Source organism: Thalassophryne amazonica, chromosome 7 (genome assembly GCF_902500255.1).
Source record: "Thalassophryne amazonica chromosome 7, fThaAma1.1, whole genome shotgun sequence".
Taxonomy (NCBI): domain Eukaryota; kingdom Metazoa; phylum Chordata; class Actinopteri; order Batrachoidiformes; family Batrachoididae; genus Thalassophryne; species Thalassophryne amazonica.
In genome coordinates this window covers 82,534,196-82,552,731 of record NC_047109.1, presented here as the reverse complement: position 1 = coordinate 82,552,731, position 18,536 = coordinate 82,534,196, and the positions used below count along the sequence as shown (strand labels likewise).

The following is an 18,536-nucleotide window of genomic DNA, read 5'->3' as shown; positions in this document are numbered from 1 at the left end:
ATTTTTTTTATTTATATCCACTTGATAACAGTAAACAGACACACATGCGTCATAGTGGGCAGTTGTTTGTCCATGTCTGTCCAAACACAGTATATGGTGTCAGCTGGAATGTCTGGATCCACAGATTTCCACAGTCGCTGCAATGACAATATTTATTATGCATAGCTCTATGAGCTTCAGCCTAATTTTAGTAATAAAGCTTGTAGCAACAACGCCTGAAGCTCCAAAACTATGATTTCACAACGGATACCAAAATAAACGACCCGTACCATTTTTCGGTACCCTTCACTGGGGTCCCAAAATTATGGAGCGGTTACAACAAGGAGGCACTAAACCACTGCTGCCAATTGATTGGCTCAGCATTTAAGCCGAAAGCTGCAGTCCTGTCCAGTCTACAGTTCAGACTGTTAAAAATAGTAAAACATTCACACACTGAGTAAATATAAAGTCTTAATCTTACCTGTTACCTCGTTTCAGTCGGATTCATCATCACAATCTGATGAAAACTTATCCACCTGAAGTGTCCTTATTTTGGAAAACGACATCTGAAAATACTTTAGTTCCTTGTCGCGGCTGAAGAAACGTAGCGTTTTTAAAGATGGCTCTCTGTATTTGTCTGCTCCTGGTGTGTTTCCTGAACAAGAGAATAGAGGTGGGAGGATCGATCCTAATATCGGTAATATTAATACTAATGCTGGTATTGCTATTGAACGATCCTCGTGTAAAAAGATCAATACTCAAGCTTTTTTTTCTCTCCTACATGCACTGACTGCTGCGCATGCAGATTCATCAAAGTCCACTCTCTGTTTGTAAGAGCAGCACTGCGCTGTGTAACACAACACAGAGCAGCGCACCCTTGTATTGTGGTTTGTCAGCCCTTACCTCAGGAGATTTTGTTTTAAGTTGTGTTGAGTGATTTTTTTTTTAACAAAAATGTTGATTGTGATAATAAAGTATTTTGTTGTCACGTACAATGTTTGGAGAAATTCTATCCTAGGTCTTTTGGATCCTTTGGATCTACGAAGCTTAAATATGAAAAAGTATCGTATCAGTATCAATATCGGCGATAGTGGGCCTGTATTTACTTGGTATTGGATCAATACCAAAATTCCCAGTATCGCCCACCTCTACCAGAGAACGCTGTCTCTTTGTGAACAACAAGAAAGTAAACTTAGTTTAAAAGTGGAAAGTCACAGCTCCTCATTCATTCATGTTAGTGTTTACCACAGACATCAGTCAAACCTTCACCATTGTGCATGTGATGAAAATAATCCCATGATCCATCAAGACAAAAATAAAATAGAATTACATTTAAAAAAATGTTGAATTACTCTGTTTGACCTCCGTGTGGAGGGGCGAGGTTACGCAAAAGTGTACGCGCTCTCAATAACATGCATGTCAACATCTACATTCTCTGCCTAACAAACAAAATGTACTGCTGGTGATAGAAATGCAAGCCAAGCCAGATCTAACCGTTCTGACCCGTACCATACTGTGCAATACTGGCCTGGATCGCTCAGTGGAAACGGGTTTCTCCGTCAGCATACGCTGGCTAAATCGTCACAGTGGGACAGCTGCATAATTTATTCAACGTAGCCAACATATTCGTCCAATTTTTCGTAAATCGGCATACGCTGGGTAAAGGTCAAGGTGTGACAGGCCCATAAGGTGGCAACAGAGACACACCGAATGTGTGCGTAAGCAATGCTATTTGTAAAGCTCTTTTTTAGGTTGTAATTTGTAATATAACACTGCTGTAGTGGTAAGCAGACCTGTTATTGTTGGATATTTATGTAGTTACGTGAGATGTTTTTAATTGGTTAAATGGTCCTTGGTCTCTAAAGGTTTGAGAAGCACTTTTGCAGTGGCTAACATGTTTGCTAACTGTCTCACTGCATAGCTACTGTTAGTCATATGTTCATGTTATATATGTTGTTTTCACTGTGAAAAACACAAGTTCAGGTAAAGTTAGATATTTAATAAACTATTGCCTGAACTGTTCTACAATATGTGGCAGTAAAAATCTATTTTAAAACAAAGAAATGCTATTTTAATACAGGTAGTTAAATTAGCATCTCTGTTCAGACTCAACAAGTTACATCCAGCTCGGGGCTTGAGACCCATGCACAAATTTCCCAGTCGCAATTCTGACTTTATGGAAAGTATTGTTTGACTTTTAGCTAGGAAACCAGCAATTTAATTTTTTTTTTTTTACAAGATACCTGATGGTTGCAGTGTGTTCTTGTGTGTATACTTTTATATGTGCATGCAGTTATTTGCCAAACGATTTATAACATTACTACTTCAAATGTTTCACTGGTGAATTCACAGCATCTTATCTTTTTTCTGTTTGATGTGTTAAAATGTTGATTTTTCTTGAAGTACGTTTAGTTGGCTGTAACTTTGCCGCCAATATCAAGTAAATGAGATCACCACTATATTATGAAACTTTTATTTTTTCAGTACATTTTATAGGCTGATTAATTGAGCATACCATTTGTTCATGTAAGTCAAAAACTCAAGCCAGGACGCTGTCTCAAAACATTAACACTATCAGCTGCTAGGTTAACTACCCTGTCAGCTCAGCTGATTTGTCAAACGAGTAGCTCAGCTGATTGGCTGGGATTAGTTCACTAACTAGTTAACTGATGCCACCCTGTTTAAACTGCTTTAACCACGGGTTGCCAGTTAGAAACCTATCTCCACCCCAACTCCCCCTGTAATGTCAAGTTTGTGGTCTACTGCTGCTTTCCACATGTGCACGTGGAAGGGCAGGGAGTTCCCAGAACAGAGTCGTACTGCAAAATATATAAGTTAAGGTAATGGGGGAAAAAAAACTACTTTCTTTAATCAAAGTGTTACTGACTGAATTGTAAATTTGGCGATAATAATTATACTGTACAATCAAAAATACGTACTTTCCTTTAGAAATAAAGATGGGTGTGTTTTCATATATATATATATATATATATATATATATACCTTATTTTCCAGAGTCAACTTGTCAAAAAAATGCATCTTGAAGATGAAGAAAACCATATACAAGTCACACTGGAGTATAAGTTGCACTTTTTTTATGTATTATCAGATCTTTAAATTGTGATTTTTGTGCATTGTTGTCATGTCCTTTTTGTTATTATTTATTAGTATTTATTGTTATATCTGATCTTGTCTGATGTCAGAAGGTATGCAGTCAGTCCTGATTAGTACTTGGCTGGGAGGCCTCTTAGGAAGACATGGGCTGACCCCGAGCAAAACAGGAGCAGCTGAAGGGCAAACATTTTGTTTAGTGTTTTGATTCCTGAGAAAGTTTTATATAAATAGTTATGATTATTAATGACTGCGTTATTTTTATCCAAGGCCAAAATATGGACATCGGGTATTGCAAAGTCTTTGCGCCGTCCGTCTATCTGTCTGTCTGTCTTGGACAAGTTCAAAGATGGCTAACCTTGACCTATTTTAAGTGGTCAAAACATCACAGTCTTTCTACACACTGTTTCATTGATAACATGCTCATACAGCCGGGGGTACGTTAGCACTGCGTTCTATAGTTCTATTTTTTTGGGGGGGTATATACAAGTCACACTGGAGTATAAGTCACAGGATCTCCCAAACTCATAAAAATGACCCCATGTCTGTTTAATTTCAAGAAGAAAAAGATTTTGGATTTGATATTCAAAGAAAGGTTTTACTTTGATAAACAGGATGACATAATGTCACACACTGTTACATAGTGTGTAGTTATAGCCTTGAAGTTTACAGTTTTAGTCCTTATGTTCCAGCCAACAACACACTGTAATCCTGTTAGATCTCTTAGTTTTGATTTTCACACTTGGGTTGTTAATACTGTCGTGCCATGTGGTGGATGTGGTTATAGTTACGTATGAGGTGCAAGTTTCTTTGCAAGAGAATGCATATGTAATGCATAACTGTGGGGTTCAAACCCAGAAGGTCTACTTTTTCTACTGCTTGAAATGAGTAACAAATGTCACAATATACCATAGTGATAAGTTGTACTGTTAACATCACAGGGATGATTGCTTCTCTGGCAGCGGCTGCCAACCACAATGTTACAAAAACAAAAAAAAAAAGCCAGAGGTGAAACTATACAGGGTATTATGTTATGAAACACACATAGTGGGTATGCATAAATTCCTGACAACCTGTCAGTTTGGATTCATGTTTGCGTACTGAAGATATGTACATGTCACGCTAATGTTGACACGTCAAAAGAGACATCTAAGAATAATGATCTTTGTGCTCTATAATGTGGTAGACGTGAGGTTGTCTTGCCACACCTTGCTACTGTAAGTACGGCGCACTCTTTCTATTACTATTGCACTTTTCTTGTCGATCCATATGCTGTTAAAGCACTTTATAGTAACCCCTTTCACACACACACACACATTGAACATGCTGCCATGCAAGGTGCTCAACTGCATGCCAGGAGCAACTTTGGGATTAAGAATCTTGCCAAGGGACCTTAGTGATTTTCCTGTCTAATGGGGATTTAAACTGAGGATATTCTGGTCTTGAGCCTAGCTTGGTGCAGTTGAATTTTAATATCATTGCTTTCTCATAATATTTAATTCAATTTGTCAGTCCAATCAGCACCACTCAGCTTAAATACAATTTATCTTAAACAGGTTATAATACGGTTACAATGTTTCTAGGCCTAAGCAACCTTGGCGGTTGTACTCGGGGTCGCCGCAGCAAATCCAAGGTGGATCTGCACGTTGAATTGGCACAGGTTTTACGCCGGATGCCCTTCCTGACGCAACTCCACATTACACGGAGAAACGTGGCAGGGGTGGGATTTGAACCCGGAGCCTTCTGAACTGAAACCAAGCGCATTAACCACTTGGCCACCACCCCTGCACTTGGCCACCACCCCTGTTTTACATATGGTAGTTGTAGAATAAATAGTGCTATTTTGTCATTTAAGAGCCTCTTTTTTTCCAGGGGTGGGGGGTAACAGGGTGTTGTGCGAGTGGAGAAACAGGGTGAAGCACAGGTCAACTGATTAAATCTCACCTAGTGTGCCAGAATAACCAGAAATACCCCTGCTGTTACTAATAGGGACTGCACAATATCACTTTTTCATGTCTGATATGATATAATACACCTTCATTATCTGCTGATACAGACAAACCAGTACAGCTTTCCCTGCCTTAAATACCTGCGAAATATGAGCAAACTCAGAGCCATGATCTCTCAACACAGAACTTGAGATGCTTGTACACGCCTTTATCTCCACCCGTATCAATGCACTTTTTTCTTCACTAAACAGGGGTGGTGGCCAAATGGTTATGCGCTTGGTTTCAATGCGGAAACAAATCTGTCCTTTACTGTCTACAGTCCATCCAAAATGCTGCTGCTGGGCTACTCTCTATAGGCCAAACAGACACACTTATGTCACATCTCTGTTTCATTGCCTACACTGGCTCCCTGTGCCGTACAGGATCCTCTTCAAATTTCTTACCATCACCTATAGGACACTACATGATCAGGCTCCTGCATACCTTACAGACAATTCATCTCCATGTTCCTGCTCGCTCCCTTAGGTCTAACAACCAGAAACTGCTTAAAAATCCATGCTGACAAGAGTTTTTACGGGTGCTGCCCCTAAATTGTGGAATGTATTACAGGCACACCTCAGACTTACTGATACGGTTGTTTTAAAAGACACCTGGAGGCCCAATTCTTTAAACAACCATTTGGCTAACCTTGTATTTTTGATTTCTTGTTTTTATTTTTTATTTTTGTCTTATTGTAATTGAGTTTTAAAGCAGGGGTGGTGGCCAAGTGGTTAATGCACTTGGTTTCAGTGCGGAAGGGTCCCAGTTCAAATCCCACCCCTGCCACATTTCTCCATGTAATGTGGAGTTGCATCAGGAAGGGCATCTGGCGTAAAACTTGTGCCAATTCAACATGCAGATCCACCTTGGATTTGCTGTGGCGACCCTCAGTGAAAACAAGGGAGCAGCCGAAAGGGCTTACTTTATTTTGAGTTTTACTTTTATTGATGTTTTTAATTTTCTATTTTAATTCTTATATTTATAATGATATTAAATGCAGTTTTAAGGTGGGCCAATAAAATGTTACCACTTTTTTAATTTGTACAATTTCCAAAATAACAAAGATTTCTCTTTCATTTTCAGGAATATCAATTCCTGAAAATGAAAAAGAAATTTGGAGAATCCCTCTTGAGATGTGTGGCAATGTCATCACAAACTTCAATGTGTCTTTTGCAGCTGTAATCCAAAGAAGAGGAGCATGGATTGAACATGTCATCAATTATTGAACTGTGCGGAAAACAAGCGACAAAGTGGGAAAACTTTGGTATGAAATGTTAATTTGATGCTCCTGTTACAAGTCTGTAAATAAAATTTTTGAATAAGTTCTCATTTCCAAAACTTGTGTACGATCAAAAAGTATGTATGTAAAGCACTTTGTCATTGTGTCTGTGAAAAGTGCTATAAAAATAAACCACTTACTTCCTTAAAATAGCAAACATCCATCCATCCATCTTCTACCGCTTAGTCCAATTAAGGGTCGCGGGGGGCTGGAGCCTATCCCAGCAGTCATAGAGCGTGAGGCGGGGTACACCCAGGACAGGACGCAAGTCTGTCGCAGGGCCACAGATAGACAAACAAACACAGACACACCCACACACACACCTACGGACAATTTTAAAGAACCCAATCCACCTAACCCGCATGTCTTTGGATGTGGGAGGAAACCGGAGCACCCGGAGGAAACCCACGCAAACACAGGGAGAACATGCAAACTCCACACAGAAAGGCCACGGGAATTGAACCCACAACCTTCTCGCTGCGAGGCAACAGTGCTAACCACTAAGCACCGTGCTGCTCAAAACAGCAAACATTGATCCTTTAATAAATACATTTGTCTGAATGTACTTTTCTAACCTATAGCCATATAAAAACATGAACTCAAAAAACATAAAGCAAATACTGTACTCTCCTAAAGGACAACATACACAGCTGGCAGTAGAACGAATCATATTTTGTTTTCATTTTCTTTGGCCATTCTCAGATCAGTTCCGATCCAATGTATTGCATCAGCACACACTGTTATTACCAACTTCATGCAAAAAATGGTGCTCTTATGTTTGACCAAACATCATGTCTCCAGATAAGTGTGATGCCAGGTTGAATTCAAAAATGCCATTAGAAATGTGCTGGTTTCAAGCCAGACATCAAATAACAAGAATATACAATAGAGTGAAATGTTGTGTTGTTGCTGGTGTTATCAGTAATTATACCACAAGACTAAATGGGTTAAAGAAAGTGATTTATTACATACATGAGTACAGAGTTATAAATCTGGTTTGGCCTCAGTCCCAGTTGTGGCAGTGAGATGATCTTGAGTCCTGCCAATGGAGGAGGGAGGGGGCGAAGCCCCTCCTCCACGGCAGACAAGGACCTACTAGTAGTAGTGGGGTGGCGGAGGGAGCGTCAGGCAGCAAACTGAAAAAAACAGTGAAAGGTTAGTGAGACATTGAAGCTTTTAAAGGATGTGCCTGCATCCGATTGGTTTGCTGTGACTGTTAACGGTGGCATGTGATTAGGATTCTGTGTGTGGCTGAAGTCATTTAGCTGCTCATGAGAGACACTGAATTGTGAGTCTAAATTTAATTTAATTTATTTAATTTATATAGCACCAAATCACAACAAAGTTGCCTCAGTGCGCTTCACACAATTAAGGTCTAACCTTACCAACCCCCAGAGCAAGCACACAGGTGACAGTGGTAAGGAAGAAACCTCAAGCAGACCAGACTCAAAAGGGGTGACCCTCTGCTTGTGCCATGCTACTGACACAAATTACAAAACAATTCACCAAACGAATATACAGGAAATGTTGCCAGTACACAGGACAGGAGAGTCTTCTGGGAGAATTTGCGCTACGCTTCATTTATTGCTGACATGAAGCGCACTGCAACATTATAACCTTCATAAATGTAAGGCACGCTCCATGCATACACTAAAAAAAGGAGAACTGAGCACTTAATTTTATGAGAGCAACACCTTCTAATCCTTGTGCATTTATTTGAGTGAAGTAGTGCGACTATTGTTTTTATTATGTGAAAAATTGTGTCGCTAAAAATGCTGTGCAGTTTCTCTTACTTGTGGTTTATGAGTGTATGATGCTGTCACAGGCCTGATGGTCTTGTTAGACTCCTCACACCTCTAACCTCAGGTAAGTGTGACAGACAAGCTTTCACTTTCTGAAAAGTGTGTGTGTGTGGGGGGGGGGGGGTATGCGAACCCCAACAGTTTTTTTTTTCTTTTACCCTGAAAGACATGTGGTCGAGTTGGTTTTGATGAAGAAGGTGTGGAACAGAGTGTGTTCAGTTATTTTGAAGCTTCAGTTCAAAACCACTTTCAACAAGCTCACAAATTTCATATTAAAAGCAGACTATTGCCACACCTGCATTGCTTTGAGCACAGCTGAGCCTGTCTGATCTCAGAGTACAGGACGTCCTGATTAATATTTGGCAGGGGGACCTTTTGAGAAGACCAAGAGCTCTGAGCATGCTCCTCCAAGTACAACTGGAGTTGCATCAGGACAACTATCCAATGTAAAACTTGCGCCCAATCTAACAGTGGATCTATATCCAAACTACTGTGGTAACCCTTATCTAACTGGTTTAATATGATTTACTTTCTTACCTGCATTAGCTTATTGTTTGGTAAGGACTCCCACCCCCTCCACTTGACTGCTACCAGTCTTTTAAGATGATTAAAAGGGTTGTCAATGTATTTGATGCAAAAAAAGAAGAAAAAAAAAATATATTTTTTGGATACCCAATTGGGCCTGAAATCAGGTGTAATCTATGGAAAAAGTATCATTATATAACATTGTGAGCAATGAGAAAAGTTTTAAACATGTTTAAAAAATTCTGACATTTGAAAAAATTATGATTCGCTAAAGGTGAATAATCAGATCATTGATGGAGAGCAGGGGTATGCTTGTGTAAAAGTAGGTGGAAGAGGACAGTTGGGTGGAATATGCAGTAAACCGAACCTACTGTTCTGTGAACAGAAGCCTTCTTCTGATTCTCCTCCGCAACATGAAAGCCGTGAAAAGGCTTTATTTCTTTATCTTCAACAGAAGATAGACACAGTGAGGGAAATACGTATTTGATCCACTGTCAATGTCACAGGTTTTCCCACCTACAAAGAACGGAGAGGTCTGTATTTTTTATTGTAGGTACTTCAACTGTGAGAGACAGAATCTAAAAAGAAAATCCAGAAAATCACATTGTATGATTTTTAAATAATTCATTTGCATTTTATTGCATGAAATAAGTATTTGACCCCATACCAACCAGCAAGAATTCTGGCTCTCACAGACCTGTTAATTTATCTTTAAGAAGCCCTCTTATTCTGCACTCTTTACATGTATTAATTGCACCTGTTTGAACGTGTTACCTGTATAAAAGACACCTGTTCACACAATCAGTCACACTCCAACCTGTCCACCTTAGCCAAGACCAAAGAGCTGTCTAAGGAGGATCAAGGACAAAAATGTAGACCTGCACAAGGCTGGGATGGACTACAGGATAACAGGCAAGCAGCTTGGTAGAAGACAACAACCGTTATGATTATTTATTAGTAAGTGGAAGAAACACAAGATGACTGTCAATCTCCCTTGGTCTGGGATTCCATGCAAGATCTCACTTCATGGGGTAAGGATGATTCTGAGAAAGTCCAGAACTACACAGGAGGACCTGGTCAATGACCTGAATAGAGCTGGGACCACAGTCACAAAGATTACATTAGTAACACATGATGCTGTCATGGTTTAAAATCCTGCACCTGCTCAGGCCAGCACATGTCCAGGCCTGTTTGAAGTTCACCAGTGACCATCTGGATGATCCAGAGGAGGCAAGGGAGAAGGTCATGTGGTCAGATGAGACCAAAGTAGAGCTTTTTAGAATCAACTCCACTGACCATGTTTAGAGGATGAGAACAACCCCAAGAAAACCATCCCAACCGTGAAGCATGGGGGTGGAAACATCATACTCTGGGGGTGCTCTTCTGCAAAGGGGACAGGACGACTGCACCATATTGAAGAGAGGATGGATGGGGTCATGTATTGCGAGATTTTGGCAAACAACCTCCTTCCCTCAGTAAGAGCATTGAAGATGGGTCATGGCTGGGTCTTCCAGCATGACAATGACCCCAAACATACAGCCAGGACAACTAAGGAGGGGCTCCGTAAGAAGCATATCAAGGTCCTGGAGTGGCCTGGCCAGTCTCCAGACCTGAACTCAATAGAAAATCTTTTGAGGCAGCTGAAACTCCAAACCTGAAAGATCTGGAGAAGATCTGTATGGAGGAGTGGACCAAAATCCCTGCTGCAGTATGTGCAAACCTGGTGAAAAACTACAGGAAACGTTTGACTTCTGTAATGGCAGACAAATGTTTCTGTACCAGTTGTTAAGGTCTGTTTTTCTAGGGGATCAAATACTTATTTCACGCAATAAAATGCTAATTAATTATTTAAAAATCATTCAATGTGATTTTCTGGATTTTTTTTTTTTTTTTTTTTTTTTTTAGATTCTGTCTCTCACAGTTGAACTGTACCTATGATTAAAAAAAAAAATACAGACCTCTCCATTTGTTGTAGGTGGAAAAACCTGCAAAACTGACAATGGATCAAATACTTATTTCCCCCACTGTAGATGTCAAAAGTGACATTTTAGCATTTTGAAAAAGTATGGGGAAAATGCAGAAATAGCTTTTTGTGCATGCACAAAACAAATGGGAATCTGAAATACTCTGGTGTAATTGGCAATAATATGTTACACTCTTGTGTGACCAAATGTAAAATAGTAGGTAATATGAGCTTTGCCTACTACTTTGGAATATCCGGGCTGATTTCCTCAATTCTGAAAAATTTACATCAGGAGACCTCCCTATGATGATTTAAAAAGTGAGCTTGACCTGGAGGATGCAGCATTGCGCCTGACTTTGGATGTCCTTTAAAATGTTTGACATTTAATACAAATTGCACGGGATATCCGTTAGCTTTTCAGTCTTATTCTAATTGCTTGTAGGATCCTGAGACGCTCATGAGCACCTCCTGCCTACGCCTCTGTTAAAATGCCACTCTCTATTATAATATCATAAAAAAAACTATTGCTGATTTGACTTTTCCTCTTTCCTGCGCTGCATTTCCACCGTCAGTGTTGAGGACATTTGTGGCAGCAGCATGGGATTATATTTCTCAACTGAGCACAACAAAGCAGAACCCGATCCACTGCTATTACGTAACAGCCGGTGACATAACTTTCTCCAGCCTGGGACGGTCAGGGCGCACGGAGCGCACGGAGGAGGACGGGGAGCCGGGCGCACGGCCGCGGTCCAGCTGCACTCTCTCCTGTCCTGAGCAAGATGATTTGATTGGCGAGTTGTGGGGCCCGCTGTGAGGGAGAGGAGGAGGCGAGATGGCTGTGCATGTTTTCAAATGCCTGCGCCGACCAGGGCGCTAGAACAACAGGTAGTATGAGGCTGGCTTTTGTCAAACTACCTCAGAGCCAAAAGTCGGCAGGCGCAGATTACTGACTGAGCAGCCTGTGGTGTGTGTGTGTGTGTGTGTGTGTGTGTGTGTGTGTGTGTGTGTGTGTGTGTGTGTGTGTGTGTGTGTGTGTGTGTGTGTGTGTGTGTGGCCACACTTTGTTTTGACAGGAGGAGAGTGATGGAGTATGAGGAGAATGACGCGCCTGCTGCTGACACCCCCATCAAAAGAGGTAAGAGGATCCATCAGTCTCGGCGCGCATAGGGCCGCTGGTCTGGGCCGCATGAGTGGACCTGTTGAATACATGCATGACGTGCACATATATCTCTTTATGTGATGTCATCATTTTAGTTATTAAGCAGCTCTGTGGGGTAGCAGTTGGGCTATCAATCTGTAGATCTAGGTGCAGTTCTGTGCAGTTGGCCGGCACACATCCTCTGCAGCGTCCCAGTCCACCCAGATGTAAGTGGGGACCAGCCTTGGCGTGGGAAGTAACCCACAATGGACTAGCAATCAGGGGCTGTATCACGCTTGTTTGTATTTCTGTAGCACTTTTCTATCTGAAGGAAATGTTCAAAGGGCTTTATAATGCTACCTCACATTCACCCATTGACATGGGTGGCCTGCGGATGGTGCAGTGAATAAACCATACACAGAGCGCTTGGGTTTTAGTCTCATAGTTAGAACACCTGCCTCCAGTGTCTGTGAGAGTTCAAGTGCAGTGAGGGACACAACACAGATTACAAACATATCAGTGTGCAATGTTCAAGTGCACAATGGGAGCAACTTGGGGATTAAGTACATTGCCCAAATGGCCTTTGTGATTTTTCCTTTCTGGTGGGGAATCGAACAGAGGAGCCTCTGGTCATGAGTACACCTGTTTTTTTTTTTTTCACTTTCTTACTTTTTGCCTTAATAATAATATTGAAATGATTTGAACATAAATTAAGCCGCCAAGGCAACACAGTGGATTTGCATGTTCTCCATGTGTTGGTGACTCTAAATTGCCTTTATGTGTCTGTGCATGTGTGAATGTGTTCATCTGTCTATGTGTGGCCCTGCGACAGACTGGCATCCTGTCCAGGGTGTACCCCCGCCACATGCCTTATGACTCCAAATGGACTGCATTTATATAGCGCTTTTCCATCTGCATCAGACGTTCAAAGCGCTTTACAATAATGCCTCACATTCACCCCGATGTGAGTGTGCTGCCATACAAGGTACTCACTACACACCGGGAGCAACTGGGGGATTAAAGACCTTGCCCAATGGCCCTTAGTGATTTTCCAGTCAGGATGGGATTTCAACCGAGGATTCTCTGGTCTCAAGCTCAACGCTTAACCGCTAGACCATCACCTCCCCTAACCCCCCATGACCCTTGATTGGAGTAAGTAGGTTTAATAATGAATGCAGCACGCCTGACTCTAATCTCCCAGCATGCCTTTCCCTCACTTCTTACTCTTTTTATCTCCTTCTGTTCACCTTTCTCCAAACTGTTACGATCAGTGATGTGGAAGGTGCCCCCCCCATGTAGTTGCAATTACCCACTCAGGAATTAAATTGTTGGATGTCTGGGTGGTATCACAGCGGGCGCAGATCTTGCCACATCTTGACCTGACTCTATGCCTGAGCTAAAAATAAAGTAGAATCAAGGCTTTTGATAAACTTAGTGCAAGTGTTATTATTAAGTTTAGTCACAGTGCAACTAATTAAGCAGGTCTTCTGTGTTATTACAGTGGCAGTCTTGTTTTGACCAGTTCAGTCCACAATGCCTGTATCCCTATAGTGGGCATATAGCGAAATTAATGTACGTTTCGTTAGTAGTAGGTATTTCTCCAGCGTTCAGGGATGAAAGTGCTTGATGTTTACAGAGCCTGTGGTCCAGGGATTTATGTGAGCAGTCCATGTTGTCAGTGGGTAAATTTGTACATACATTCAAGCTTTGTGTTAAAATTAAGACTCAACTAAGGTCAGGCTCCCATTTTCACACATCTGAAATCCATTGTGAAGGAGTCCAACAGTATATTGTGGTCTGATGATGTTACAATCACATCTGATCTTGCTTAATCACCACCTCCTCAATACTATCATCTCTCTCTCTCTAGATATTTACAGTGTTCAGTCTTATCTTCTTTCTTTCCTTTAAAGTGCCTCATCCAATTTATCTGGGAATGGATGAGGTAGTGCAAGTACGTAGGTAATAATGGCAGTAAACTGGAATAATCCTGTGGATTAGCTCTTACTTTGCTTCTGTTTTTGCTCACAGCCTTTCTATTTAAAGCTCCCTGTGCTAAACTCGGACACTTGTCCACCATTCAGACACAGTAAGAAGTCATTTTTCCGGCACAGAGACCTTCTACACTGTGACACCGTTCATTAGACACTATTTTATCACAGCCCTCCAGCCCACATAATTGCTCCATCACTTTTTATTTGGTCATGAAACACAGAAAATGAAAAGATAGTGAAGATATTTTTTTACCTCTGGAAAAAAAATTAATCGAAGGTAGCAACACCATGATGAATACAATGTTTTAAAATATCCATAAGTAAGATACCAATATAATGTAACACAACAGTATAAAACAATGGTGAAAACTCAACACAGCACCAGAAAGTACCAGAATATAAAATATTAACAGCACAGGTGCCTAAATTTGAGCACCACAAGAGTCAACACCAAATATTGTACAATAGACACAAATCTCACAGACACACATAAAAACATGCTTATACAAGCCATGGTGCCCAGTCTTTTCCATGCCACTATAACAGACAGAAACATGCCAATGATACACAGTTTTAATAAGACTTTTTGTCTCAGCATTTATAAAATGATGCCTTTTAATGCAGAGTGGAATCAAAAATGTGTCTTAGGCACAGTGTCTCCAATCAGCTACAGAAGCCTACAACTCCTTTAGAGTTGTGTGGGTATCTTGGTAGCTTCCCTTATTTTTTCTCTTTCTTGGACAGTCACTCATTTTTGAGAAATGCCTGATCCAGTCAGATTTACCATACAGCCCTAGACTGTTTTTTGTCTGTGCTGGAAACGATATACAGCTTGTAATCTGTGGATGAGTGAATGGGTGGGTGAGTTCATCCATCTGTTTTGAAAGCATTAACTCAAAAATAATAAAGGCTATTATCTTGTAAGTCAACACATTTAAAGAACGCAGAAAGAGGCAACATATATTCATGGTGTGTTTCATATGGTAAGATATAAAAAGCAAATCGCTACATTTCAGGCATATTTAAGTGAATTCCTGCATATATGTGAGATGAGAGTTTCACTTAAAAAATTCAGAAGTGCACATTTGCATTTTGGTTAGGGTCAGGATTAGGGTTAGAAAAAAAAAAAAAAAATATATATATATATATATATATATATTGAAAAAATGCTACTTTGGATCAACTTAAAAAAATTGATGTAATTTGTTACAACTATTTTTTTTTTAGTTTCTCACAATGTATATTTATGATTTTGTAAAGTGATTCCAGCAAATTTAAACTGGAAACCACAATTTTCCATTAGACCAATTTAAATAAGTACTTTGAATGAAGTGCACTGTGTTTCACTTTTTTCAGTGTGTGTGTGTGTGTGTGTGTGTGTATATATATATATATATATATATATATATATATATATAAGATAGATAGATATTTATGTAAGTATGAACATGTAAAAGCCCAAGCTTGACCAAAAGTATTCATGCCACTGTACAAAAATATGATTCAGCTACCTGATTTGCAGTACATAATCTTTACAGTAAAAATGGTATACATGGAAATTTTAGAAAATTGGGACGGGATTAAAATAAAAATGTTAGCTGTATCACATTGGACCAGACAGATAAAAACAGTGTGCCACTTAAAGGTCTGCATACTATTCTTTTCATTTTTTTTTTTTTTTATGATATCCATTCATTGTAGTTTAACAAGCTCAAAGAAAAGAAAATTACTCTGTGAGAAATTCTACTTCAGTTCTTAAAATCAAATCCGGTTCAGAAACTGCTGTTATAATCTAGTTTGGTTAAAGAGGGCTTTCAGTGTGGTTGCATAGTTTTTCATACTGCTGAGTTGACTCTTAATAAGGTGACGAATGTCTTGGTTTTAGTGGCTGATGTGGGAAGTCAAGTTGTTCTTGAGAACTAGGTTGGCAGCTCTAGGACTCCTCCACACTGTTTTCCCCCCTGCCTGTAAAGAGCAATGTTGTTATGCTGTGCAGGACATCATTGATTTCAGATTGCCTGTGGTGTACCTCAAAGATCTATACTGAGTCCAGTCTTCTTTATCATATGCAGTTTTATCTGTATAATTTTAGAATGTAGCACTAGAATCTGTTGCTACATATTGTGAAGTGATACACAAATACATTCTGTCCTCTTTAGAGTCTACATTATTACAGTTTAAAAGAAATAGATTTGAAGTTATTGTAACTGTGCCCACATTACACTTAAAGCCTATAACAAAAAAGTTGATTATCACCGAAAAACACTTAAATAAAAAAAATCATTTAACAAAATGTCAGATACTTGCCATAGCTATTTCCCATTGTATGGATCTAGATCATCAAATTACATTTCTAACATTTAAAAAACCCAAATATTTCAGTTTGCATAAACATAAAAGATAGAAAAGCATCAGATCCTTATATATGAGCCGCAGTAATCAAATCTATGTAATATTTACTTAATAAATGTCTTACAATAATTATCAAAATGTTTGATCAGTCATCTTCTGCTAATTTGTTAATTGAGAAATATATGTTTTTTCAAAAATTATTGTTTATTCTAAACCTACACATGTATAGTCTCAAGACTCTTAGGGTTGTTGTTTTTTAATTGACTTCAAAGTGTGGATTCTTTCAATTTACTTTTGTGTCTCTTTGTTTACGCTTAAGTTTAGATAGATAGATAGATCAACAAAGAGCAAATGAGCAGCTTGCAGATGTGTGTGTGTGTTTGTGTGTCGGTTGTTGTTATTGTTATTTTATATTGTTTACAGATTGTGCATGGCCATTTTTATGTGAATTTTTCTGACATTAATTTTGTTATTCATTTATTTCACAAGTTACCTATTCATGATTTAGTTTTGTGATGATTTGATTGGCATCAGTCGATATTTTTTGGGCAGCTTGAGTTCTTTGGAGTTCTGCTGTCAGGCTTCGGTGGTCGTCGGTGCTGTTACATAACACAGCAACTGTCACTTCAGCAGTCAGCTTAGATGTCAGAGACGTTAGTGACACTTTGGTGAATACTGTCTGTGGCTCTGTAATCACCTGTGTGTGTGTGTGTGTGTGTGTGTGTGTGTGTGTGTGTGTGTGTGTGTGTGTGTGTGTGTGTGTGTGTGTGTGTGTGTGTGTGTGTGTGTGTGTGTGTGTGTGTGTGTGTGTGCATGTGTGTGCACGCGTGTGGTGGCCTGACTGACAACTGTGTTTTACAAAATGAATTATAGTTTCCACTAGTTTTTCTTTCAAAAATGTATAAAAAAGTCATACTTTGTGCACTGCACAGATAGTAGATTACGTTTGTTTAATATAACTATTATACCTGCTTCATAACTGACTTTTTAAAAAACTGACATGAATTTGTTAGTTCCAGTATTTTTTTTTCTCAAAAAACCCAAGTTGGAAACTTCCTTGTTCTGAAAAGAGGGCTTTCACTTGGTGAACATGGAAAACAAAATGTATGCGTACAATAATATATTCGAGCTGCCTTAAAAAGGAACACATAAATAAGTTAATCCAGCTGTTTGCGATTGGTGAGAAAGATGGAAAACGGGTCACATGAGTGTATTTCTATTTGTAGTTTGGACTTGGTGACAATATCAGTTATTGCAGACATCTTTGTAAAAACTATAATACTGACAACGTCACTATATATATATATGTGTGTGTGTGTGTGTGTGTGTGTGTGTGTGTGTGTGTGTGTGTGTGTGTGTGTGTGTGTGTGTGTGTGTGTGTGTGTGTGTGTGTGTGTGTGTGTTTTCTGAGTTGTCATGTCATGAAATATCAAGCTTCAGTCTCCTGCAATGAGAAATTATGCCAATGTGGAAGTGTCCTTGCAGTTCCTGGAATGGCCATTTGAGACTGGCTCCAAAAGTGAGCCCCAATGTTAAAATGTTCAACTTCTGGTTTTATGTCTCTATAGATAGTTTCCTCTTTCATGACAGCTGTATGGGAGCTGATTTTTTTTTTTTTTTTTTTTATAAATTGCCAGTTTACAGTATTTTAAGCCATAAAGTTATGAAGACTTAGGGTTGTGATCATTTTGAGTGACAACTGTGTGCTAGAATTAGGGGCCCCTAGCAGTGGCTGTTACATGCTGTGGACTCGACCCTGTCAAGTAAAGTGTTTCTAAGCATGTTATTACAAATATAATTAATAATTAATTAACAGATAATGTGGCTTTCTGTGAAGTTGATTTGAATAATCAAACATCAAAGACGTTGGTGTCCAGTATTTCCATGGATTTAAATTTTAGTATTATTTAATTTACAGCATATATGTTAACAATATTAGCACCAGGTTAGTGCTATTTAACAGGTAACTTTTGACATTAGGTCCACTGATGGTCCAGTTGTGACTAAAGCATCATTTAAATAACAGCTTTAATTTTTAAAGTGTGACCACATTAGTATTCCAAATAGAAATGCCTGATAAATGTTTAGAAACACAAATAATGCAAATTTAGAATGAACTTGTGCATTTCTGTTCAGTCTTTCAGGGTCCCAACATTCAACACATTTGGCATACTTCTGATTTCAGTGGCAGCATTGTTAACTGGTGTTATCATTTATCTTAACATTGTTTTAACATAAAATGTAAGTGTTGAAAGACCAGTACCTGGAAAAAAAATAGGATGCAAAAACTCCTGAGCAGATTTGAACGTCAATAAACTCTATGAATGAAATTAAGTCCAACTTACAAATTGTACTGTGGAGAAAAAATTATCACAAGCTGTGAACTGTTTGTTGTACACATCAGT

General features: G+C 39.3%; 1 protein-coding gene across 2 annotated transcripts in view; it reads left to right on the top strand.

The window, feature by feature from the left end:
* Window positions 1–11,279: 11,279 nt before the first annotated feature.
* rorc (RAR-related orphan receptor C) overlaps window positions 11,280–18,536 on the top strand; it is a 79,165-nt gene continuing 71,908 nt past the window's right edge. The window contains exons 1-2 of one of the 2 annotated variants that reach the window (XM_034174805.1): window positions 11,280–11,532; window positions 11,721–11,782. In XM_034174805.1, the coding sequence (XP_034030696.1) occupies window positions 11,731–11,782 (52 nt within the window). In that variant the 5' untranslated portion in view covers window positions 11,280–11,532; window positions 11,721–11,730. The remainder of the gene's footprint in view (window positions 11,533–11,720; window positions 11,783–18,536) is intronic. The other variant, XM_034174806.1, reaches the window with a different exon arrangement.